This window comes from Pundamilia nyererei, unplaced genomic scaffold (genome assembly GCF_000239375.1).
Source record: "Pundamilia nyererei isolate P.nyererei 1_Seehausen unplaced genomic scaffold, PunNye1.0 scaffold00104, whole genome shotgun sequence".
NCBI classification, from domain to species: Eukaryota; Metazoa; Chordata; class Actinopteri; order Cichliformes; family Cichlidae; genus Pundamilia; species Pundamilia nyererei.
In genome coordinates, this window is record NW_005187505.1 from 612,591 (window position 1) to 637,712 (window position 25,122).

The 25,122-nt window shown below is 40.3% G+C and overlaps 1 protein-coding gene across 9 annotated transcripts in view; it reads right to left on the minus strand.

The window, feature by feature from the left end:
- magi2a (membrane associated guanylate kinase, WW and PDZ domain containing 2a) overlaps nucleotides 1–25,122 on the minus strand; it is a 257,702-nt gene that overhangs the window by 54,734 nt on the left and 177,846 nt on the right. For all 9 annotated transcript variants that reach the window (XM_005740820.2, XM_013912847.1, XM_013912846.1 and 6 more), the window contains exons 6-7: nucleotides 20,737–20,816; nucleotides 645–702 (exon numbers count right to left, since the gene is read on the minus strand). In XM_005740820.2, the coding sequence (XP_005740877.1) occupies nucleotides 645–702; nucleotides 20,737–20,816 (138 nt within the window). The remainder of the gene's footprint in view (nucleotides 1–644; nucleotides 703–20,736; nucleotides 20,817–25,122) is intronic.

Consider the following 25,122-nt stretch of genomic DNA (forward strand, 5'->3'; position numbering starts at 1 on the left):
ACACACACACACACACACACACACACACACACACACACACCCCAACGTTCTCTCCTCTCCTTATCTTTTAATGAACACCCCAGTATCACAGTCCTAATTACAAAACAGCTTAACTTTATTTTTATATAGTTATATAATTTCAAGGTCTTGCAGCTTCTTTAATGATATTTACATGATGACAAAGGGAGACACAAAGAGCATCTCGAGAGGGATGCGCAGTATATAAGGCAGAGTGTATTCAAGTGTCACTCTGCAGGTTTTTTAAAGCAAACTCAAGCCAAATGAATTCCCCCTGCCAGTCTAAAAATAGAGCAGCATCCCAGTGCCCCAGAGTGGAAAGCATCCAGCCACAAAAAATAAGAAAAAAAAAGGCACCCCTGAAACAGAGAGGGGACGTGCAGTTCAATACAGAGGACAGGCCACTGCAGCAGTTCCTCTGTAGCATTCAGATGCACGACCAGGGCTACAGATAAGCACATAAACTTGCAAACAAACAGTGAGCCGTCAGCAAGCAGACATTAAGAGTAACTCTTTTCTGGCTACATCGCCAGTTTGCTCCTAATAAATATGATTAATGCGACACCAGCGGGTGATGCTGAAAATCAAAAGCAAGTCATTATGTATTAAAGATGTACTGAACTTACTCGACATAGTAGCTGCCGTAAATGGGGTCATCGATTTTCTCCCAGCCGTACGGAAGCTCTGTTAAAAAAACAACAACAAAAAGAACAGAAGCGATAATGAAGGACTTGTTTATTCAGTGAACCTGCATCAGCATGCTGATGTTGCATGAAAAAATGTCCATGGCAGATTAAGTTTACAGTGCCATTTTACTGTTTGGTAATCGTCAGTGATTTGATGGTACATTAGCATGATAACTGGAAGGATTATTTCTCATCTATATTTTGGAAATTTCATCTTTTATAAAAAAAATAACTTATGGCAATAAGACACAAGATTAAAATCTAGCTATGTTTCCTTTGCAACTTGTCACATTGACGTGCATCAAATGCAAACTTCTTTCAGAAAAAAGTTGTAAAACTGCACCAAACGCTGTTAGATCTAGTGGCTGAATTTAAATCGGTAAAATATTTATGTCCTGCATCTTCACCAGGCTGTAAATATACTTTAAAAATATGGGAACATTTTCCATAAATTAACAGAATGCAACTAGAATGAGCACAAACTGTCAGAGTATTATATCTCAACATGTTAGTGAAGTTTTACTCTCATTTCACCTCCAAATGTCACGAGTTAGGGACTGGCTTAAGTTCCCAATAATAAACAGTACATCACAGATATTGTAAATGTCATATCAAACAATACAACACTTGTGATAAGCATCTAAATGACATATTAATTAAAGAGCAAACTCTTGGTGTAAGCAATGCAGCCAGCACAGAACTAATAAAAAACCGCAGTTCCATGAGTGGCCACTTGAGGCTGGCACAACAATTGATTCAAACCCTGTGACTGACATTTATATGACACGTGCATATGGAAGCACAAGTATTCCCAGATGAGACGGAACTCATGGAGGAAGATTTCTGCAGCAGTCTGGAGAAGATTACAAATGGACAAAAGCGCCATAACGGCGAGCTTAAATGATTGTGGCTGCTTGACGATGTCATCATCAGCGTGCGAAGCGACCAATGCAGGGAGGATAAATGTGCCATAAAGGTGTAACTTTCCCAAGGGCTCAGAAGGTAGGGGAGGCCCGGTTGACATAAATATCCAACGAGCATCTCTGGATTACATGGCAGGCATACTTGCTGCGTTCATACAGTAATATATATGTGTGATATATGTAGAAGCTGCTCCATTAGAAATGATTGTTGAATCATGAATTCTATAAACAGATTAGCTCGTCAGTCTGAGGACCTGTTGTTAATGAGCTTCTCTGTTTTCTTCCATGCTTGCAGACATTACAGTTGTCTTTCTGTTAATGTAGCCTGGTAAGCTTGACTAAATGTGTCCATTCCCCAACCTCTAACTGCAGTTGCTGTCCATGGTGCTAATCAAACGTGGGGATGATGCTATTGATATTATTGATTGCTGCTGTATGATAGGGCAGCACAGTGGTGCGGTGGTTAGCACTGTTGCCTCGCAGCAGTCTCTCTGTATGGAGTTTGCATGTTCCCCCCAGATCAGCAGGACTTTGCTCTACTACTCTGGTGGTACTTCCGCTTCCCCTCAGAGTCCAAAGATATGCATGGGGTTAAGCTAATGGACGATTTTAAACCGCCCGTAGGTGTGAATTTGAGTGTGAATGGTTGCTTTTTTCTATGTGTTAGCCTGTGGCCCGTCCAGTATGAAAGCAGGCAAGGGCCCAAGAAATACCTGCCTCAGTGCCTATAACAGAGCCTGTATGCCTGTGTAAAAGACAGAAACGTGTTTAAGTCAGGTATAATGAAATACCTTTGGTCTCCATAGATAATATTCCTGTATTTCCCTTCCTGTTATTATTATGGAGTACTGGAGCTTTGTGGTAATATGTGTTAATTTACAGCCCAGTTTAAGTGAAGGAGATTCCAGCATTTTATTAGTCCGTTACTTAATCTAATTAGCAAATATGTATGTCTGTGTGATGAAACTTCGCAGTCTACAGATGAACCTGGATAGCCAAGCTTGCTTGATAATTAAGAACTCCATCATCTCAGGGTGGCAAATGGCTCCATCAAGACCATTAAGATAAAGTCAAAGCATCAAAATGTAAGTTCACAAACCAGGTGGCGTAAGTCACTGTAGCGTTGTTCATATTTTATATACAGTCTATACATAAAACACAGACTATGAGTTAACAGCACATAAAATATATGCAAATATATTTAATGATATGTATTCTGGGATGATATTTGCAGGAAGCTAATTTCAACTGAACCTAAAATGTATCTCCATTTCTAAAAAAAAACAACAAATCACCTGAACTCTCAAACTGCCACAGAGGCCAAAAGAACAGATGTGAGTCATGCCCACTAAACCCTCCACAGAACAACATTGGATGGATTTACCACAGAAAAACCTAATTAAATGAGAACATTATGAGTTAACGAGCAAAATTAAATTGAAACGCTACGATTTGGAGGACCTCGTTGCGCTGACAAACGAAAACCTTCATCTAACACTTCTAAATGAAAAGTATAACGTGTATAACTTTTTATAACGAGAGGAAATCCATGCAATACATGTTGGGGAATATCACTCAAAGCAACAAATGTAACCTCGCAGGAAAGAACAATCTGAAAATCCCCTTTGTGATTAATCTTCTAGAATTGATAAATGATCCATAAGTGTCAAAACAAGATTTTGGCAATGCCTAAAAAGGCAGTTGTAACAGCTGGCATTGACTACCTGGTCAGACTGAGAGCTTTACTTTTTTACACAAAGTGGTGTATAACTTTTGAACAGAGTGAGTGCACCTTGGCCTCTTTCTATACGTGAGATGTGCTGCAGAACACGCTGCAGTGATCAAAGGAGATCTTCCTTCCAGCTCTGACAGTTATCAGTCATACCGGACAGGACTTTGAAAGTTTTGCCCCGTCTCCTCTTTTCTATACCCACAGCTCACTTGCAGAACACATCTCTTAAAAAAATGCCTAGAAGGAGTTCCCCCCTTTGCTTTCCAGGATATGAGCAATTAGCATTTAAAACATATTCCCACATGTAGACTGCAGAATTTTAGCATAATATTGTAATCATTCAAAACCAGCTTGGGTACTCACTGTTAGAGGCTCGTACTGAAATAGAATCTAAGCTGAATCTAGCGTGGAGCTCGGGGACAGTGTGTTCCGGTCCTGCTCGGCTTAGATTCAGACCAGCTTTGATTAGTGACAATGCAAAGTTAATCAGGATGAGAGCAGAGATAACAGCAGAGAAAATGTTTCCTAATCAGAAAGGGAGGCAACCAGAGGGAGAACTAAAGCACCTCAGGCTCTCCTGGACTTTGCAGCTTGTTGTAGGCACGACTGCAGCTTGTGACAAAGACACATAAACAGGGATTCACCAAAGATATGATACAATCTATGGTCACTCTGTTCAGTGTGTTAAATATCACCCCTTGACCTAGTTAGCAGACTCGATTGAGTGCATACTGCTCCTCTGTAGCAGACAGCACTATTGCACCAATGCTAAGGAGTGCACGTGCCATATGCCTCTCTGTACACATGCCCCCATCTCCTCCAAACAAATGATTAAAGTTTCATAAGATGCACACACACACACACACACACGGTTGTGAGTGATACAGCAGTGCTGTGAGCAGGTTGACAGCCCATGGGAATACCTTCTGTGAACAGCAACATTTCTTAGAGTTAATGTTTTTGTTTTTTTAACTAGACCTTTGCTAAGTTCTACACACCTGTATACAAAGTACATACAAATTATATTACTTACTTTACACTCATATTCAGAGGTATAACCCCTTCAGTTATTTTCCATATTCACACACACACACACACACACACACACACACACACACACACACACACACACACACACACACACACAAATAAAGGAGATCAAAGGACTCAGTCATGCATCCCAGCACTCTTCTAATGAAAAGCTTTTCTATTAAAACGTCCACAGAATATTTACAGAAACAAAAACAGTCCCTGGCTTCAATAACAAGAAGAAGACAAATTGATTCTCTGTTAAGGATAGTTTGAGTTTATTAAAACGTGGCTCTTATTTTTATTCTTTTGACTGTCATTTCTGACAACGGTTCTCAAACACTAAAATCTGGCAACACAGCAACATAGCACTAAAGTCTGAGGGTAAAAATACACAAGTAGTAAAATAATGGAGTCACTGGAAACGAGATAGCTACAAAGCACAGAAAATATAAATAGAAAGTAAATATCTCCTAAAGTAATATTTTACCCAAACTGTGAAAGTGACAAATCAAATGTTTAAACAGTTTAACCCTGTAAAGCCTGAACTACAAAATAATTGCCAGAAAATGCAATTTTTTTTATTGAACCTTCTGAGAAACTTAAAAAAAAAAGAAATATTATTTTATATACATTTGTATATTTTTGCTACATTTGCTACATTAATTTATTAATTTACATGAATTATTTTTTTCAGGAAAGAAAAATCCCAGTAATGACGTAAAGGTCTCAAAAAACCTCACAATAACATAAAAAAATGAGAAACACTTAGCAATAAAGGGTTAAGAAAAAATTTGCACTATTTGAATCTGATGCCGATGTTTACTGCTGTTGAGAAAAACCCCTAAAAGGAAATTTCATGACTTGTTGGAATTCACTGAACTCCAGAGAGCGACCCATTCTTTCACAAACGTTTGTAGAAGCAGTCTGCAGGACTAGCTGCTTGATTTTATACACCTGTGGAAGTGATTCACCTCAATTCAATGATTTGGACGGCTGAGTGAATACTTTTGGCACTATAGTGTACCACTCAGCACTGATGGTGCCTTTCTAGATGTGCAAGCTGCTAGACGTCGGGGCGTGGGCTTTTTAACTGAGCGCAGATAACGAGCTAAATGGTCCTTTTCCTCTTTATTGCTGTCCATGTTTTTCAGAAAGAATTTTAAATTTTGATTTGTCTGACCATGGAGCAGTTTTCCACTTTGCCTCCATCCCCTCTAAACGAGCTTTGGCTCAGAGAAGATGGTGGATCATATGGTGGATCATATGGTGCTCTCACATGGCTTCTTCTCTGCATGGCAGAGATTTAACCTGCATTTGTGGAAGGCATGGTTAACTGTCTTCACAGACAGTGATTTCTGGAAGTAGTCCTGAGCCCAAGTAGCAATAAAATCATGCAGAATAATGCAGTGCCACTGAGGGACAGATGAAAACAGGCATCCAACATTGATTTTCTGTCAAACCCTTGGACACAGATTTCTCTAGAGTCTTGAATCTCGAGTCTTTTGATGAAATTATGTACTGTATATTATGAGATATTCAAACTCTTCACAATTTTCTCTTGAGGAACAATTTTCTGAATTTGTAGATACAGCTTTTTGCTGATCGGTGAACCTCTGCCTCTAAGATCCTCCTTTTGTACCCAGTCATGTTGCCAATTATTGTAATCAGCTGCAAAAGATTTCTTTAGCTTTTTCTTTTTAGTGCCAAGTAACCAACTAGTGAGGCATTCAAAATAACCAAATTTATTATTAAACTTCTACATTTTCTCAGTTTAAAAATGTGACATGTTTTCCGTGTTTTATTGTGAATAAAATATTGAGAGTTGCAAATCAATGTGTTCAGTTTTTATTTTAGATTTTGCACAACTTCCCGACTTTTTTTTTGGAATTGGGGTTGTAGATTGTCTAAACTAACTGTTGATAACAAATGTTTATATCTCTCTGATTCCCTGATTACTCATGTTTCTTGCTGATAAGACTTCCTTGCAGCAAAATCATTTTACTCCCAAATCAATTCAAGGGAACGGATTCATGCGTTTCCAATGATAGTTATTTACCTCCTCTCTTAGCAAATAAACCTTATGAAACAGGGGAAGTCAGTTTGCAGACTTAAACACTTTTCTTTACTGTTTTAATGTCTTTGCTAGCTGCAACTTGTGATTACTGGCTATAATTCAGCATTACTTACATAGTCTTTGTTTAATGTGTTCATGTGGTATTATGGCCTCAGTGCCTTACATGCTTTACACAAATGCGCCCACACTGCAGTGCTGTTTTTGTTACTGTGCAGCATGATGATAAATGCTGAACTTAGGAGGATTGTCTCTTTGCTCGCTTTCTTTTGTCTGGCTCCACTGAGTGTAGTCTATAACCTCTTTGTCAGCAGCCTGCAATGAAGCACTCACTCCTAGGGACAAGTTGGGCGAATGTGTGTGTGTGTGTGTGTGTGTGTGTGCAATATAAAACCAATGCTTCTTATCAGTGGAAGGAAATGTCAAGCCAGTGTAGAATTTTCAGGTAGGAGCTCTTATTATGAAGCCCTGAAGCGAGGGGAAAAATGTTTACGACTGCTAGTCATGCCACCACATTCATCCTGCAGTCACAGGTGGAGCGCCTCTTACTACCAGCAGGAGGTATCCTGGCATCTTCCCATATTTTCTGCCACTATTATGCTCCATAATCTCTCTTTCTCTTTCCTCTTTCTCTCGCTTTCGTCCTTCCAAAAGTATCCTTTTATCTTACATTACCTTACCACATGCAGTCTCGCCAAAACTTTTTGAAGTCAGGCTTCACGCTCACAAGTGTATTTTTTATTCTACTTTTTCCAATTTGGTCTTACAAAGAAGGTGGCGAACCACACAGCCCTCAAACACCGCAGGGATTCACCAGGACCTTGTTTCTCGCCCCTCCATCCCCCCCATTCTTTCATTTTTCCACCTTTTGAAAAGCAAACAAGGTGAACTGAATCATTTTCAGTGCCCTGAGCCTTTTGTAGTCACCAAAAATTAAAGTTCTGTCTTACCGGATAGTGCACTGCACAGGGCTTCATCTATCATGTCACCTTTGAATGCAGCCCACTCGAGGGCTCAGGCTCAGGCTCGATCACTGAACCTACTGGGAGAAACTTCTCTCAGCTGATTAATGTACGTTTCTACTGATCAACACTGGCACAAAGTCCACTAACTGACAGAAGGTATGAAAAACACATTTGAGAACACAAAATCAGCTCAATAATTCAATGAAATACACAATATATAAAGATCTAACAAGAAATAAATGGACCGTTGTTGTCGCAAAAGCTTAGACTTACCTACTGCAGATTGCATTCTTTGTAAGTAGCAGCCCAGCATCAATTCTCTAAACTTCAAATTTAAGCTGAAAAGTGTATGAAAGGCCACGGACGACAAAGAAGCTGTTTCAATACTACAATACCGGCTTAATTATTTCAGCTTCTTTTTGAATTGCCACCTGGTCTGTATTCAGAGGCACATTCCCTGCAGCTCTGTGAAAGCTTTTAATACTTTTATTTTTATCCATCACAATAAGACAACTAGATCATCCAAGACACTTTTTACATAAGGGAGGCATCTGATTAAGGCTAAGTTTATTCTTAAACATAACAGTGAACCCATATATATATATAGTCAGACCAAGAAGAAGTCTGAAACAAGTGGTAATAGATCCTTAAATTACAGGCAGAAGTCACAAATGTGCAAACGTGTGAAGAGACAATTAACTTTATGTCCAGTGACTGAAGTGACTTCTAATATTAGGTTTAACTGCACAACTGAGCCTGAAACCCATCACCAACTGTCAGCTAAAAAAGAAACAGGTAACTGTATTAGGTATGAGGTTCAACTGCTTAATGCTTAATGAAAACATCTAAAAAGCCAATCACACGCTGTTTTAAAGACAGACACACATAAAATACTTATTTAAATCAATCAGATAATTTTCTCAGGGAGGTCAGGGATGAGTCCCTGCCCCAAGTGGAGGAGTTTAAGTATCTTGGGGTTTGTTCACAAGTGACGGGAGAAGGGAACGTGAGACTGACAGACGGTGCTGTGGCCGCAGAAGCTCTCAATTTACTGGTCGATCTACGTGCCTACAGTAGTGACTGAAAGAACGAGATCGCGGATGAAAGCGGCAGAAATGAGCTTCCTCCGAAGGGTGGCTGGCCTCTCCCTTAGAGATAGGGTGAGAAGTTCAGCCATCCGTGAGGGGCTCAGAGTAGAGCCGCTGCTCCTCCACATCGAAAGGAGCCAGCTGAGGTGGTTCGGACATCTTACAAGGATGCCCCCTGGGTGAGGTGTTCCGGGCATGTCACACCTGGAGGAGGCCCTGGGGCAGACCCAGGACACGCTGGAGAGATTAAATCTCTCGGCTGGCCTGGGAATGCCTTGGTCCCCCGCCCGGACAAGCTGCAGGAGGTGGCCGGGGAGAGGGAGGTCTGCCCTCCCCGCAACCTGGCCCCGGATAAGCGGTAGAGGGATGATGGATAGAAATAATTTTCTCCTTAAAGCATTTTATAGATACAAAGAAACGACTTATCTGCATATTGCTTTATTTTAAGATAAAATAACTTTTTTTTTAAAGATAAAGAGGCCTTGTACATTTTCACATCCTAACTGTAGCTGTAAAAAAAATACTTTCTTTTTTCAACACTTTTTATTGTATCTTTCATTCAATACTAAAGCCAACGTTCAAGGCTTTTTGTCAACTGTGTTTGCAGTGGAGCTCAACAAACAACCTCACATTAATAAAGGTGTCAGTCAATAAATTGGCCTCTTAGCAGGACACATAAAATTTGGTTGCCGAGCTACAGAGTAAAAGCAAAGTACTCATCAGCCAGCTGTTTGCACAGCTATTCTCTTCCAATATTTAAAACCTCAATAAATAATCAGCATCTTGTTTTTTTTAAAATGCATTTTTAACAGTGAGGCTAACCTGGTTGATAAAAGCATTTCCTGTGACTATTTCACAATAAAAGCAAAAAGCAACTTGTAAAGCATACAAAGAAGTGTAAAAAAAGAAAAATATGATAACTTATTGAACCTTTTTAAGCCTTTACCTGGCATCTGTCTACTGCAACTTGACTTGACTTGGCTTGCAACAAAAACTCTGCCTGTCTGGTAAAAATCCCACTGTAGACATCAGCTACTGCAGAAAGAAGAACCACATTGTGCACACATTTAAAGCCAGCATGTCTCGGCAGATGAAATAAGGTATTAGCACTATTTGTTTTTGTCGCAGGGACAGAACTTGCTGCCCACTTGCTCAGTTGAACATTAATATACTAGACTACCTGTGAATTCAACACCCACTTTGTTCAAAATGATAAATAGTGGTGTTTGCAGAAAAACTGAGCCATTTATTTTAAGATTATCCACGGCCCACTGTGAAGCTCAGCAGAAATTTGCAGTACTAAAAGCCTGAATGGAAAAATCAGGAACATTTAACACTCAAACATTAGTATGTAATGAACCGTGTCTATGTAAATGTATATATCTAAGCGAAGGTCTTCCTGCTCTCTTCAAGTCTTTTTCTTCATAACGCCGCCATCATTATTTCTCTCAGGAACCACCAAACAACAAAGAGCTAAACCTACTTGGTTGTGACTGAAACTGAATATTTTCAGAAGACCTGAAAGTGATGATGAACTCAGTCTCAATATTTTCTCAGTCAGTCTAACCTATAATTCATGAACTCGGCTGCCTCTCCAATCAGCACTTAAAAAAATACTCTACAATTTTGTGCTGATAATGACTATCCTGTCTGTCATAATCAAAACCGCAATCAAAGGGGGCCTGTGCGCTTTGAGAGCTGCTCACCGGCCCCGTCGGATGATTTCTGAGACTTTCTGGGCTTGTTGATGGTCAAACAAGACGTAGCAGAAAAAGCCTCACCTGCAAGACAAGTGCAGTTTACCATTTTCTGTCACACTAGAGCAGAAGAACAGAAGGCATTTTAAAAAAAGGAGGCTGGAAAAGTGGGGGTTGCTAACTTATTCTTCCTTGATCAGGAAGTGTAGGAATATCACACCAAGGAATATAACAATGAGTCGACAAAGAGAGGGAAGATAAAAACTGTTAATATGGTGGTAAACTGAAAAAGGCGAAAATTGTTATTCCATCTGCAGTAATCTACATTTGGTGACATGCTCTCCCCTTCTGTTTGGAAGGGAAGAAACCAGACCCTCCAGTACGGAAAACAACAAGCATCGATGATAGTAGATGTGAAAAATATTAACAAAGACAGGGACATGCTGTCTGTCAGAGGGGCACACAGAAGCAGAAAAATCGAAATCCTAGTTATTATGTGGAAGCACGCTTTCTTCAGGTGAAGTAATAAAAAGGCTTTTTTTTGTCTGTCCTTGAACAGAGGGGTACACTTTCCTTTGGACACAAAATCATGGGCAAAGGACTAAGGTGGAGGTGGGTTACAAAGCGGCTTGCGGAGGCACAGCCTGTACGGGAAGGTATCAGCTGGGTCATCCCATGATGCGGTCGAGATCAGATTTTATAACCCAATGTACTGTAATTGTGGGCTAATGCTAGGTTCAATAAGTTAAAAATGTATTTAAACAATGTAAGTTTAAATGATTTTAGCAAAAACTGTCATGCAAATGTTTTATAGGGAAAGAAAATAACTGTGCGTTCTACAGGACTTTATTTCTTTAACAAAAAAATCTAACTGAAATGCATCAGTGTCTGTGCTTTGGAAGTTAGATCTGTGGTTTTCAAATGTTAAATGCTTAAGAAACACCAAAGGGTAAGCTAAAATTTTAATGCAACAAACATGTTGGCAGTACTTCTTATCAGTATACTAAAAGACAAAATCATTTTAGATAACCCATTTGCAGCTTTTTAACTTTGCATGACTTTTTCTTAAATTTTGCAATAAGCTCCACTACAAGAGAAATCACCTGCATCAACTCATCAGACACACTGACACGGTCCAGAAAAAGCTCCTGCTTCCTGTGCTCCTGACAGAAAGGATGCTTGGTTTCTAAATGTGTCCTCAGCTTGCTTGGCACCATGTTAGCATTAGCTAACTCCTCTTGACATGATGCACTTGGGCTGAGGGGCTGTTGACATCCTAGCTCCAGCTGAGACCATAAGACCGATCTACTGACGAATCGCCCCCTCCTTTTTTCTTTAGTCGGTGCGTCACACTGGTGGATAGTTGTGCTTTGCTCCACACAAGTAAGCGATCTGCTGCTCCCATCACAACTTTTATGAATCTTCTTGCTATCAGTCATGAACTTCAAGTCCAGCAACTACACTGCCTTTCATGGAGTGTTTAAATTTTGGCGGCTCTTTACTATCAGTGCAGCAAACTTGTAGTTCAGCATGTGCATATGTTTCTGTGACTACATGGCCAACAAGCTATGGCTCCCCGGGGACAACTGCACAAGCTGAGTCATTCTAACAGCTGTCAGTTAATCATACGGCTGAATCTGCTTACAGTGATTTAAAACCACACAGGCTGTGACAGGGTTTGATACACAGTGATGTGCTCATGATTTACTGCTGTATTTGTCACATGCGGGTCCAACAGATATATACCACACATATTTTTTTCCTACTGGGCAAAGATTGTTTACTCAGTCTTTCAGAAGATGATTAATAAACCAATACATCTGCGCCGTGACAGGAAAAGTCAAAGCAACAGCCGTGGCTTTGACAGCAAATCAGTTAATTGTGTCACTTGCTGGCAGCAGTGTTTTCCTCTGTTGTATATTTCTCCATTTCAATGAGCTGCCATTTTTTCCACAGCTTGTTTTCCTTTTAAATGCACCTGCGTGGCGTGGAAACCCTCCTTTCCTTTGCTCTACTTCAGTGTCTCACTGGTCTCTAACTCAAAGCAAGCAGACAACAGTTAAGCAGTAGAATAAAAGTGAGGAAAAAAAGCAGAATTCACAAGCTTGTACCTTATCAGGGCATTCCAGTGACAGGAGGAGATGTACTGAAGTGTGACCTGGCACTTATCCCCTCCTCTGTTGTCTCCAAAGTTCGGGTTTATTTGGATAAACTCTTTGGGAAAAACACTTACAGCTGCATGCAGCTGCAAACAGACAAGCGCACGCTTTCTCCTTTTTATTTTTTGTTTCTAGCGTTACCCTCCGAAGCACTCTTTTTTCATCCTGCTGGGGTCAGAGAAAAATTTGTGAAATCCTTTTGTTAGGTGTTAAACAAGGTAATTATGTAGAGTATAGTGTTTCGTTATAGCCTCCAGGATGCTGTGAATAACATAAAATAATGTATTAGGGTAGACTTTGTTCACATACCTCTGTAAACAAGTTTGTATAAACTAACTGATATAAAAATGCTTAATTTTCGGTCAAATGATCCACTCAGACATTTATTAGGCACACCTTGCTACTGTAGCCGTTACACTTTCATGTTTATGAAACCAGGTTGAGATGATCTGAGCTTTGTGACATGAATGCAGCCATCAGACGATGGGTACCCGGCAGTCACAGAGGGATGCACTTGGTCAGCAATACTCAGGTAGGCTGTGGCATTAAAATGATACTCAGGTGGTACTAAGGGGCTCAAAGTGTACCAAAAGAAATATCCAGAACATCATTACGCCCGAATTATTGATATAAGGCAGGATGGATCCATGTTTTTATGCTGATTATAAAAAAATTCTGATCCTACCTACCAAATGCTACAGCACAAATCAAGACCCCCTGGTGAGCAAGTGCAAATTGTAGTCTCAGTTTGCTGCTCTTAGTTGAAAGGAGTGCCATCCGGTGTGGTTGTCTGCTGCTGTAGCCCATCTGCTTCAAGACCGGATGTGCTGTACACTTCTACATTGAGTTACCGTAGCCTTCCTATCAGCTTGAAGGATTCTCCTCTGATCTCTGGCACACAACAAGGCATTTTCACCCAGAGAACTGCTGCACTGGATATTTTCTCTTTGTCAGACTTAGAGATATCTAAAAATATCTGAGAATGCCTCAGCAGATGAGCAGTTTCTGAAATACTCAGACCAACTATTCTTACTCATTCTGATGGCTGGTCTGACCTTCGCAGGTCTTGACCATTTCTTCATGACTAAATGCAACAAGTACAAGTTGCTGCTGTGTGATTGGCTGTATGGATATTTGCCCAGATAAGCATCTGACTGGTTCCTAATCTGACACTGATATCTAAGTACAGAAGAACATAACAAACGCAGACCTGAATCAGCAGAATTATGTACTGTTCTTTTTTTAAAAGTCACAGACAAAGCACTTTAAAGTGAGCTTACTTGACATCTAAATCACGGGTGTCACTCTTATTTTGCCTCATAGACCACAGAAAATGTGCCACCACTGCATAATAACCCATACAAAATTATATCCTTCTTTTAACACAATAAAGTGCAAGTACACTCGGAAAGCTTTAAGCTTTAATGAACCATCCATTTCCGATACAGATGATGAACAGCCAAAGATGTGTTAAGAAAAATAAGTGCAACTGTGAGTCTACTGTCACTACAAAGAAATGCTACTTTTGTAAATCAAAGAAACCCATTGGCGTGGTATGGTAGGCCATGGGTAATGAAAAAAACCATTAATAACTTTGCAGCACAGTGCTTTCCACCATAAATCATAGTGGAAAGTCCAAAAACAATGCCGGTCTTCCCTGTAGTTTTCACACTTTGCAAAGCCATCCACCTCGATCTCAAGTATTAAAATTGGCTCTGAATATTTGAATTAAAAAGGGAAATGGAGTTTAAAAAGTCTATAAATTAATCTTTCTCTCAGCTCTTTACCCTCTTTTTGGCTCTCAGACCCAAAACCAACAGTTCCTTTTGAAGAAGTAAATCTTTTATAGAACGCACACAAATATAGCTCCACTTTTAAAAAAGGCTCAGTATTTTCCTATCATAGCCGGGCAGTGTAGTTTGCAGCAAACATTACTCAAACAAAAGTAAATAATGCATTGGATCGTTGCTGTGGAGTAGTACACGTTTAATGCACTACTGACTATTCTGGGCAGCAGAATTATGTGGGTCATATTCTGCTACTTCCTGAACTTCAATACCCGTGTGGAGGGATATAACGGTGTGACCTTTTGATTGTTAGTATCCTTTAATAACTTTGGGCACCAGGGAAGCTCTGTGGCACAGTCTTAGGTTCATTTTGCTTTTTGTCTCATTTTTTCAAAAGAAAATAAATAATAATGCTTAAAGGTATCCTTAAAATCATCATAAATCAACATAAATTACCTTAATGCAGTATTGTATATATCATCTAGGTTTATTTTTGCTAATTTAAAAAAAGTGCAGTGCTGGTATTCACACAATGACATTTAATTCAGAAGCTGCATGTCACACAAACACCTGCCACACAGTCTTCCTTGCATCCAATCTCCAGGCCTCAGGCATGCTCTGCTGGGGATGTTCTCAAAATACACCCATCAATCATGCTGTCGACATCTACGCCTGCCATCCCCAACCCCTCCGACTCTGCTCCCGACTGCTGCAGAAAGGCTCAAGGTGAAGGAGGGCGCTGCGTTTCGCCATCTATAATAACTCACCTGTAGAAGTGCACACACACTCACTGCAGGGTGAGTGTGTCTTCACATTCACAAACAACACCCTGCACCCCACAAAAATCACAAAATCTATCTACAAAGTCCCGCTGAGCTGGCTAAATTGACATCACAGCGAAAGGAGAGATGGCATTTCCCAGGCTGGAGTAGCGCTGTCCCATCTGGACAGAAGTGATGAAGTATCGGAGGGACACACAAATACATGCACTGGATGGCGTTTTGTTTTTTTTAAACTGCAGATGTGAGAAAAGCAAAGAAAAACGAGTAAAACGCTGGTCCTGCTAGTTCCCCTGGAGAGAGCACAAGAAGGAAGTGTGAGCCCAAAGCTAGCCTGTGAGACACGATAATAACTTTGTGTGTTTGGCCGTGAAGCTCCTCACATGACCAGAATGTAATTACTTGTCTGCGTTTGCTGCCCTCTGCATGCACGAGCCCCGTCTTTTGGGATTCACAGAGGCAAAAGACAAGAGGCGCTGTAATACGATTAAGCACGATCAGAGTAATAATCCCTCCCTGCAATTTATGCGTCTATTCATACACTACGTTATACTGTATGTAGTATAACTTCCCCTGATATATAGCATATCTTCTCCAGATAGGACAAACTGACAGCTAATTAAACAAACTGCTTTTAGTTTACTTATCGGGGGAATTCTCTTTCTCTTTACCTGTGAAGGCAAATAAAAGGGAGAAAACCAGCTGAATAAGTAAAGAGGTGAGACAAGAGTATGGCCCATTCAGTTTATTTTTTTCCAGGCCAACAAATATTTGGCAGGATAGAAAAAAAAAAACACAACCAGGCAATTTTAAGTGAGAGAGTGGGAATAAAAGCAAAGAGGGAGGTTCTGTAAAAAGCCTGTCCTAGTTTTTTTTTTTAAACCAAAACAAAAAAGAAGAGGCACGAGGACACGAGGGAGAGAGGATGATATAGAGGATATAGAGGTAGAGAGTGGAGGTGAGAAAAAAAATATAGGCAGAAAGAGTGAGGGAGAAATATAGAGCGAGTTATGTAACTACAAGGCGCCTGTGATGTCAGCTGCTCTGTCTTCACTGAAGCTGACGCTCCTTTGAACATGCAGGAATGAGCACCCTAACCCGAGCACACATTTCTGCGCATATTTTGACAGAATCTGGTTGTATGCGTTGCAACTGACTTTAAACATGAGAGGGAACAAGTTGTCTTCACCAGAGGTGAAAACATTTACTCACATATGGCTGTTAGGTACAGCGCTGAGGTTCTAAACAGTCAGTTGGGGTTTTTTAAATCTCTATTTCACCTCATTTTAGGAGGGAAACTGTAGATTTTAACAGCATAACATCTGTCTGACAGCTGCAGTTACCAGCTGCTTTTAAGATGAAAGGCTTTACGTCCAAAACACTTAAAATATCATGCATTATACTAAGATTAAACACGTCACTAGTACTTAAAGCAAATTGTGAATTGTGTATGTCAGTATGTATGACCTATGCAGGCAGCTTTCGTATTCCTTAGTCTTGTGTTGACGTAAGAGATTCGGCTCGTCTGTGAGCAAAGAAAATTCTCCCTCCACAGAATGAAACCTACCTCAGAGCCGTGTAACATAGGCATGGTCACAGTGGCTTTGTCGATCACTTAATCACTTTATTTTATATACATTTATTTAAAAAAAATGTCATATTCACACTTTTCCAAGTACACAAGTCCCTCTGACTAAGGTTGGTGATTATCTCACAGGATTAGGAGATAACAAGCTCGATCATCTGGCTCCTTATTTCTTGCCTTGTTAGCCTTTTGTTTAATCACAACTGCTAGATAACAGTTGACTTAGAGAAATGATACGACCAGATACGAAAATAATTTGCAACAAAGCAAAGCTTTCCTCCTTAAGTGTACTCTGGTGACAGTACAATTCTCCTATCAAATTTGTAATAAAGAACCTTAAGTATTGCGGTTTAAGTCCAGTGTATAAGCACTTCTTCCATGTGTGCGCTTCACTTTCACTCCTCTCCTCTACACTCAAAGTCTGACTTAATACTGTACTCCTCTTCCTCCTTCTCTCTCCCTGTTGTCTCGTCACACCTCAGAGACTCCACCCCGCGATCCTGTTAGTGCTTATCAGAGCATGGCTCGGGTTCAAACATGGACACGCACACGCCCACACCTTTCCCCCAATCAATACCGAATTTACAGAGGCAGCTTTTCTCTCCTAACTGAGCTCAGCTCTCAGGGGTGGCTGGTGTCACCAGGCTGTGGAAGTTTGGCTGAACTACATACATCTCGTATGGCTGCTGACACAGAAACACACTTTGAGTTACTAAAGTCTACAAAGCAGAGCAAAGTGCACACCACCGTATTATCTTCCCTGGCGGATCTTTAAGTCTTGGATCGTCAAAAGAAATATATCTGAAAGCTAAATGAATACAGAGGTCAACAGCTTAATTATGGAATTAACAAATCCCCGAACACAAAGTCAAATGAACCAAAAGCTGTGTGAGGCTGAGATGTTGATGCAGTGAGATGGCTAAAAAGATCCCAGAATTAAATAAGATTCTTTAAGTCGAGGTTTAACCCACATAACAACGTGCGCTTGCAGTTAACACCGTAACAAAATCAGAAATCTCTTTCAGGAAATTCAATATTCCAAACTATAAGGAAATTTGCCCATTTTGACCCACTGAGGTGCAGCATTCAGCTATAACTTATTACTGAGCTCAACAATTCTCCTGTGTTTTCCACTTGAGAATTGAGCAGTCACAAAGTTCAATGACTACAGCTATAAAAAACAAAAACTGTAACTAATTTAAATTTGGCCAGAGATCCTAAACATTAAAGCTGCGTTATTTCAACACAGAAGCCGTTTGATCTCTAAACCTTTAAGGCGCATAGTGAACCTGCAGATAAGTGCTGAAGGTGCACAAGGAGAAAACCTTGAAGGAGATAACAGCTATATTTCAAACAGGTGCGTTTTTTACCTTTTTTTTTTTTTTTTTTTTTTTTTTTTTTACAGGTGCAGTCACTGAACTTTTTCATTCGGCTGATCCCGACCTGAAGCCACTGTTATCAACTGCTATACAGTTGACTCTCTTGCCTGACTTTGATTCGTACCGCTGGGACTAACTAAGTGGATGAGACGCCCCGAGAAGATCAGCAGCGATCCTTGCAAATATCAGCACATCTCCTCATGTGGTGTGTCCTTGGTGGATAAATAGGATTGGAAGTCTTGGAGATGAAAGCACAATCACATTTGGACTAATTCCTCACAGGCGCCTTTGTCTTTGTTTCTGTGTCATTTCATCATCTTGGAGATCATTCTCCCTTTAATGTCTGAAGATTTAGAGAGAAAAGGGAGTTTCAGTGACTACATGGGGGTTCTTTTGAATAAGAGGCAATTTTTTTGGAAGGTTAAAACAGGCTATGAGTCTCCATGTTTAATGCTACCAAACCGCAAATACAAATATTTCTATTTTCACTTAAAACATGCTGGAATCCTTCATCATCTTATGTACTTTATGTAGGATGTAGATTTTATTTAACTTCATGGTACACACCAGGGAATATTTAATGTGTAGTTGATTGAAAAACAATAACCATGCAGCTCTGCGAGGCTGTAGTTATGCAGTTATGAAAATGAAAACATGTTGAGCAGGAAGTAGTTGTACACAAAACAGTGCAAGCTGGTATGAATATCATTCGTTTTCTAGTTTTTTAAGGAATCTGACTGGTGTTAGGTCAAGAGCTGTGAAAATTAGATTTCTGATCAGGTGTTTGTGCGAGATGAAAGGTCAGAGTCACTGGAATTCATTTGTAGGTGGAGAGGAGGCAGTAGTGTCTGTATTGAATTTCTAGGGCTGTGCAGGAATATTGCACCATTTGAGTATTTGTTCAGCTAATTTTTAAATGATGGACTTGTGTAGAATCTCGGCTTGGGCGACCTTAAGGTATATTTTATTCCAGGTAACTTAATTATGCAACGTAAGTATAGTTTAAAACACAGCAGGAGAGGAAGAAGAGGATCACAGAATCAAACAGAATTCATTTAATTGTTGTCGAGGCGTTTCAGATATCAGTTACCTTGTGCTGGCAGATGAGCACCAAAGCTGTTATGATTTCAAACTCCATATAATAGCTGAGATGTTTTATACTGAGGTGGCTGTTCAGCTTTATTTCACAAAAGCTTGTTGTCTCATCTGCCTATGGCTCAGTGACAACAGAAAAAAAGTAAAAGAAGGATGGCAGCCTCCTTGAAACTAGGAAAACATCAGTGGTAGCCTACTGATTTTCTTTTCGCATTCAGCTTCTGATTGCAAGTAGCTATAGTGACCAACTGGTCCAAAGATGATGGCACATGTCACCTTCTGTCTCTAAACTTCTGTCTCTAAGACCAACTGCAATCACTCTGAATTTACAAATGCAGAAAAACTGCCAATAACTCTTTGCAACAAGGGACTCAACTGCCTGCCAACTTGTTGCATTCTGGTTATATTTCCATTAAAAGGTAAGCTGGCTGAGTGTCTGTGTCACTTGCTATCCTGCAGGAACTGTGTCATTATTTGTAGAGGAATTTCTGAACTTCTGTTTCAAATCTACATTTCTGGCTGGAGTAACTGGTTAATGTGAATTTCTGTGAATGTAGATGGTGACAGATTTGTCATTTCTGCTGATTTAATCACAGCTACAGACCGATAGCAGACTGACTCCATGTTATTGCTGTTTCGACACACCAAAGTCAGTTTAAAGACGGCAGCTGACTGCGAGTGGTCGCAAAGCTGGTCTCTGTTTTCAAAGCAACGAGCTAAAAGGGAACGAGATCACAAGTTCATTGCGCACTTTGGCAATAATTTGTGCCAAGTCTGTAATTACCATTTTCCGTATTGTGACTGTAGCCTCATGAAAGTTTATTAGTACACTTCCAATTATCATTTGCCACATTTCCAAAACTAAACAATACACCAACATATGTAACTGTCTGTCATACAACTGGCAACACAGGGCAGGTTAAATTTGACCTGGGGCGAGGTGTCATTTGCTCACATGACTTGCTGTCTGAACACTCATTCAGTGTCCAATGTATTTATGTGCTTCCAGGAATATGCATCCTGAAAAAACCTTGCTGCCCTCCCACCATAAACAAGCATGCACTGAAAAGAGAAACAAGTAAGCAAGGTAGTCACTTCTCTTCTCTGTCTCTGTCCATCCTATTATTCATATTCAACTCATATTCAACTGCACTGCTCCCGCAGCGCCTATAACTCAGTTGATAAACCCCCTCTTGGTCACGCACAAAAAGAAAGGGGAAGCAGGAAGGCTGGATGTGAGAAAAAAAGAGAAAGATACAACTCACTTGTGTATTTGTATTTGTCTATAAAAATGCATTGACATTCATCTCTCTCCTTTCTTTTTGTTGTGTGTTTATCGAGTGTGTGGGTGGATAAAGGACACTTCAGATCTCGCTCGGTTGAGAATAAAGAAGTCTTTGTAACCTCCAGTCTCTTTGGTCCTGGGTTTTAAGCACACATATCACGGGGCTTCCTATCAACTGCAGCGCGGGCTGCCACACACATTAGCGCTGCCTCTACATAACTCCTAAAACATACAAATCCTGTACCAGCGTACACAATTTAGCAAATGTCCTTCCACCGACTTGCAGGAAATCATGCCACTATGCAGCTCATCAGAGCAACAGGCAAGATTTTAATCTCTTGAAATTAATGCCGTGAGCAACTTACATTCCAGTGTGTAGTTAGCATCAGTGAATGTAAGAGGCAGAAAAGCATAAAAGAGGAAAAACGAATAGACGATGGAGCTGCTGTACTCACCATCCTCTTTGCATTCCTCGGGCGGCTTTGCTTTCTTGGCTAGCCTCGGGTCCAGCCACGATGTTGTCTTAGTGTTGTGGCTGTGAAGAAAAGACAGAGAGAGCGTGAGAGGCAGTGTGATAGATGGCGAGAGAGAGGAGACTTGGCACAAAGAGAGAGAAGGAGGTTGGTGGATTCTTAATTCAGCCAGAGAATCATTTCAGAGAGGAAAGATGAGACTCCCTTGAGTGCCTGCGTCTAAAAAAGGTGACAAGAGAGACGAAAAATGCTTTAGGTTAACAAAATGGCAATCAATACTTTTAATTTGCTCACTGTCTCTCATTAGCGGGCGGGGGAGGAGGAGAGGAGAAGGGATAGGAATGGATAGAGGGGTGACTGGGGGAGTGATGGAGAGGAACAGCTGTGGGCTTGGCAGATTCAGCCAGAGCCCCAGGCAGAGAGCTGGATCTAGATCAGATATGATGATGTGCCAGGGAAGCGCAATGCATCTACGCGGCTTGTCTGAAGCTCTGGACCCACAATGGCCTCCCTTCATGATGACAGAACAATAGTAGGAAGGGAAAAGTCAGGGGAGGTGTTGAAAATGCCTACAGTAAAAAGATAAAGGAAGCGAGAAGATAAAGTAAGAGGATGCAGCGAGGAGACCTTCTTATATCTTTTTTCTCTTTAATACTTTTAACTGTTGTGTTTTCCCGCAGGATATTTTCTTTGCAGCTAGGCGTCAAACACATATAGATTTACAGAGAGGACCAGTCTTGAAAACATGCAAAATGCAAAATATAGAGATAATAAAGTTAAGTTAAGTGATGGTCTGTTGATGACAAAGAAGACAAAGGGAAAAACACAAAAGTAATCACCGAGCAAAAAGTAGTCTGGCATGTTTCTCTCACCTGATTCACTGAAGTGCAATGAATCAGCTTCTTTTAGGGCGTTTTCACACCGACACACTTTGTTCACTCTCGTCTGAATCAGCTGGTGACTTTGTGAACTAGTAGTTTTTCTCTGTGGCTTGGTTGTTTTTCACAAAAATAAAACTCCAAACAGACTCCAAGAAAACCTAATTGTGCCACAACAAACCACGTGAGAACTCTCAGACCACACAGCAACAAAATAAAATACAGAAGTAGTCGCTTTTGTCTGGCCTGGTGGATAACACAACTAAGTGAGTCCCTGACTTATTTTTCAGCCAGGGGCTAGAGTTGGTTTACTCTTACAGTTTACAGCATGCAGCTGGTACCCAGGTCAGATTATGAGTAGATCATGTTAACATAAAGGAAACATTCTTGTTTAGAAACGGACCTGAGACAAACTGCTGAACTGCTCCTCTTGATGCACTTGAGTGCAAGTCTGGTCAAATCAGCACAAATGAACCAGAGTTGGATTTAAATGGACTAAACAGCGCAGATGTAAAAACACCTTTAGTCTCTGTTAACACCTCCATAGAGCTTATCGCTGTTAGGAATGTGGGGCTAGGACCCAAATGCAGAGTCAGGAAGCAGGCAAGATAAACAGAAAAAAAACCCCAACTCCTGTTTATTGGCATAGAGTCCGTGAAGTACCATACATACAGGAGTAACACCAGGAAACACACCAACAGGGTTAATGGACACTGAGGCAAAAGAGAGAGGGAAACTGTGGCTATTTATACACATAAAAACACTGAGGGCTAATCAGGAAATAAGACACAGCTGGGAGGAAAGAAGACACGGGTTCACAGATTCAGCACTATCACAGGGGAGGTAGTAAAACTAAAAGTAAGTCACAAAAGACAACTAACTGCCAAAGTGCAACACGGAGTAAGCGACAGCAACCAGGGAATCAGACGCAAGACTGAGCTTGGCACATGGGAAAGATACAAGAGGATAGACAAAAGGAAACACATGAGAATACTAGAAACAGTAATGAAATACAACTAGAAAAGAAGATTCAAAATACTAGGACTAAATGAGAACTGAAAACTTCCCAAGATGCAAAAAACTAAACAAAATCCAGAAACAAAGCCCACAGACCACAAAAACAGCACACAGCTCGATGCTAAGACTGTAAATCTGATAGCCAAGTGCATAATTTACAGGATATTAAACTGAAATAATAAGCTAAAAAAATAAGAACATCCTCTATACAGCTGCCGAATTGTTGTTGGTTCTCGGTGTCTTTTCAAATTAGTCATTTACTCAATATTAAGAGGTTTTTGAAAAAGAGGTTTTTGATCTCAACGGGACAATCCTGGTTAAATAAAGGTTAAATAAAAAAAATAAAACACAAGGTTAGGGTTAGGCTAACTTGTATAGCTGTTAAAGTATATAATTTTATTTGAAAGGGAAAATCTTCTGCTTTTATATGGATAAAATACATCCTAACCCCAAAAGAGTGCCAACAACCTGCTGGATGATGATGTTTATCCAGAATACTAATTGCTGGAATATTAGAATAATTAAAATAAATATATATAAAAAACTACGTAGAACAACCAGATAGTTGTTATAGCCCTGCAACATTGTGTTTGCGCTGTGACTAGCTCAATTAACTGAGTTAACATGTTGACATTTGCTGATTAGTATTAAATGCTGCACAGAACAAGGCGTTTCTGTCATACAAATCAGTTATTTTAAATACAAATAACTGAAATTGAATAACTGAAAATAAATAAATACATTTCATTAAAATATATATTTTCTTGATCAATCAATTAATTGTTTAATTAGTTATAGGCAAAACATGTCAGAGCAGAGATCTTTATATATTTACAAGGTTGAAACTGCATCTTTGCCAGAAATCACAGCTGTTTCATTGTAGATTTTTTTCTCAAAGTGTATTGAGGTATTTTAGTCTGGACCAAAGTAACAGACTGATTGAATGGTGCATTGCTGTCCTTTGAGCTATGAACAGAAGCCTGAGTAGAAAAAAATGGACAGATAAAAGAGGAACAAGAAGCTTCATGCCAAATACAGAAGAGCATGAAGTGAACTTCAGTGCAAGTTAAAGTCTTTGGCTTAAATGTTGAATCTTTTTCATCAGAGCTTTTTATTCTCTTTTCTTTCCTCTACTTTAGCCTTTCAGTCATTTCTTCTCCATTACTACCTATAGTATATAAAACGTACTACCTCCTTACTCATTTTCTTGTCCTCCCTGTCACCCTCTCTTTTTTCCGCCTTTGCTATTTTTAATCACTTTTTTTCCCTTCCCTCTTCCTCCGTCTATTCCTCTTCTCAGACACCTCACTTCAAGAGCAGTAGGTAAACGAATTGATCTTATATGGAGGCCAATCAAAGACAAGCATCCTCCTGGCATCACTTATGCGTAGAAAAAAAAACCCCTTGATGCTATAAATGCGGTAGGCTAAGTGAATTAGTTGTGTAATGTGCTTGATGGATGTGGGAGCATGAGGTTTCTCTGTTTGCGGTAGGAGACATATGGCGAGTTGTCTGCAGAGGATAGGAATTAAAAGTTTGCATCTGTGGCAAATAGACATGAAGAGACAACATGTGCCTGGCTGGCTGACAACCCTGTCTCATTTCTTACTTTGGTGCTGCTGCGAAGCTTCTAGCAGTTAAAAGAGTGCGCTCAAGCAGGCTGGGATTCAGCTGATTCTACGGAGAGATTTCTCCTAATCACTGAAATGATCAACTGGTGCAGAAAAGCCCCCAAACTTTTTCGCAATTGCAAAACCCCCTCTCTGCTATATCTACATTTGTTAATGTTTTACAAGAACTCAAATGCACACACAATTCCCACCACACCACTGCAAAAACACACAGCAACTCAATTATTCTTATGTAATAAAAATTCACCCCATGGTTTTACTGCAGCTGTAAAATACTAACAACTCCAAGGAATTAAACTTTAGAGCGTTTATAAGAGTTCTACGTAGCAAGGTATTTCTGGGGAGCTTTAAATCTTTAAAACCACCATGTATCACATATAGTCTGTGTGTGTGTGCTGAGCACAGAGGCAATTAAACAGTGCTGAAAACATAAAGTGACCACATCTTTAGCAATCTTCTTAGGATGTAAGGCAAATGACATGATCTCTGAGTATGGCGCTCAGATTCAGAGCTGTCCCTCTGACGTACTCATTTCTAATCCCGTCCTTCCCGGTCACTCCCATTGAAAATCTTAACAAGCTGCCTCCAGCTCAGCTTCCCGTCTTTATGTCAGTGCTACTGTTTCCAAACCATACATCATCTAACGCTCGTCTCTATCCACTACACCCTGCCTGCGCTCTCTTCCTCACCTCGGTTTGGCACTGCCCGTTCCTTCGGACGGTTGACCCCAAGTATTTAAACCCCTTCAACTTTCACTACCTGTGGTCCTTGCAACTTCACCTTTCCACCTGCCTTCCTCTTCTCCCCAGAGCATACCTCCCACTTCACCAGACTCTCTCCCA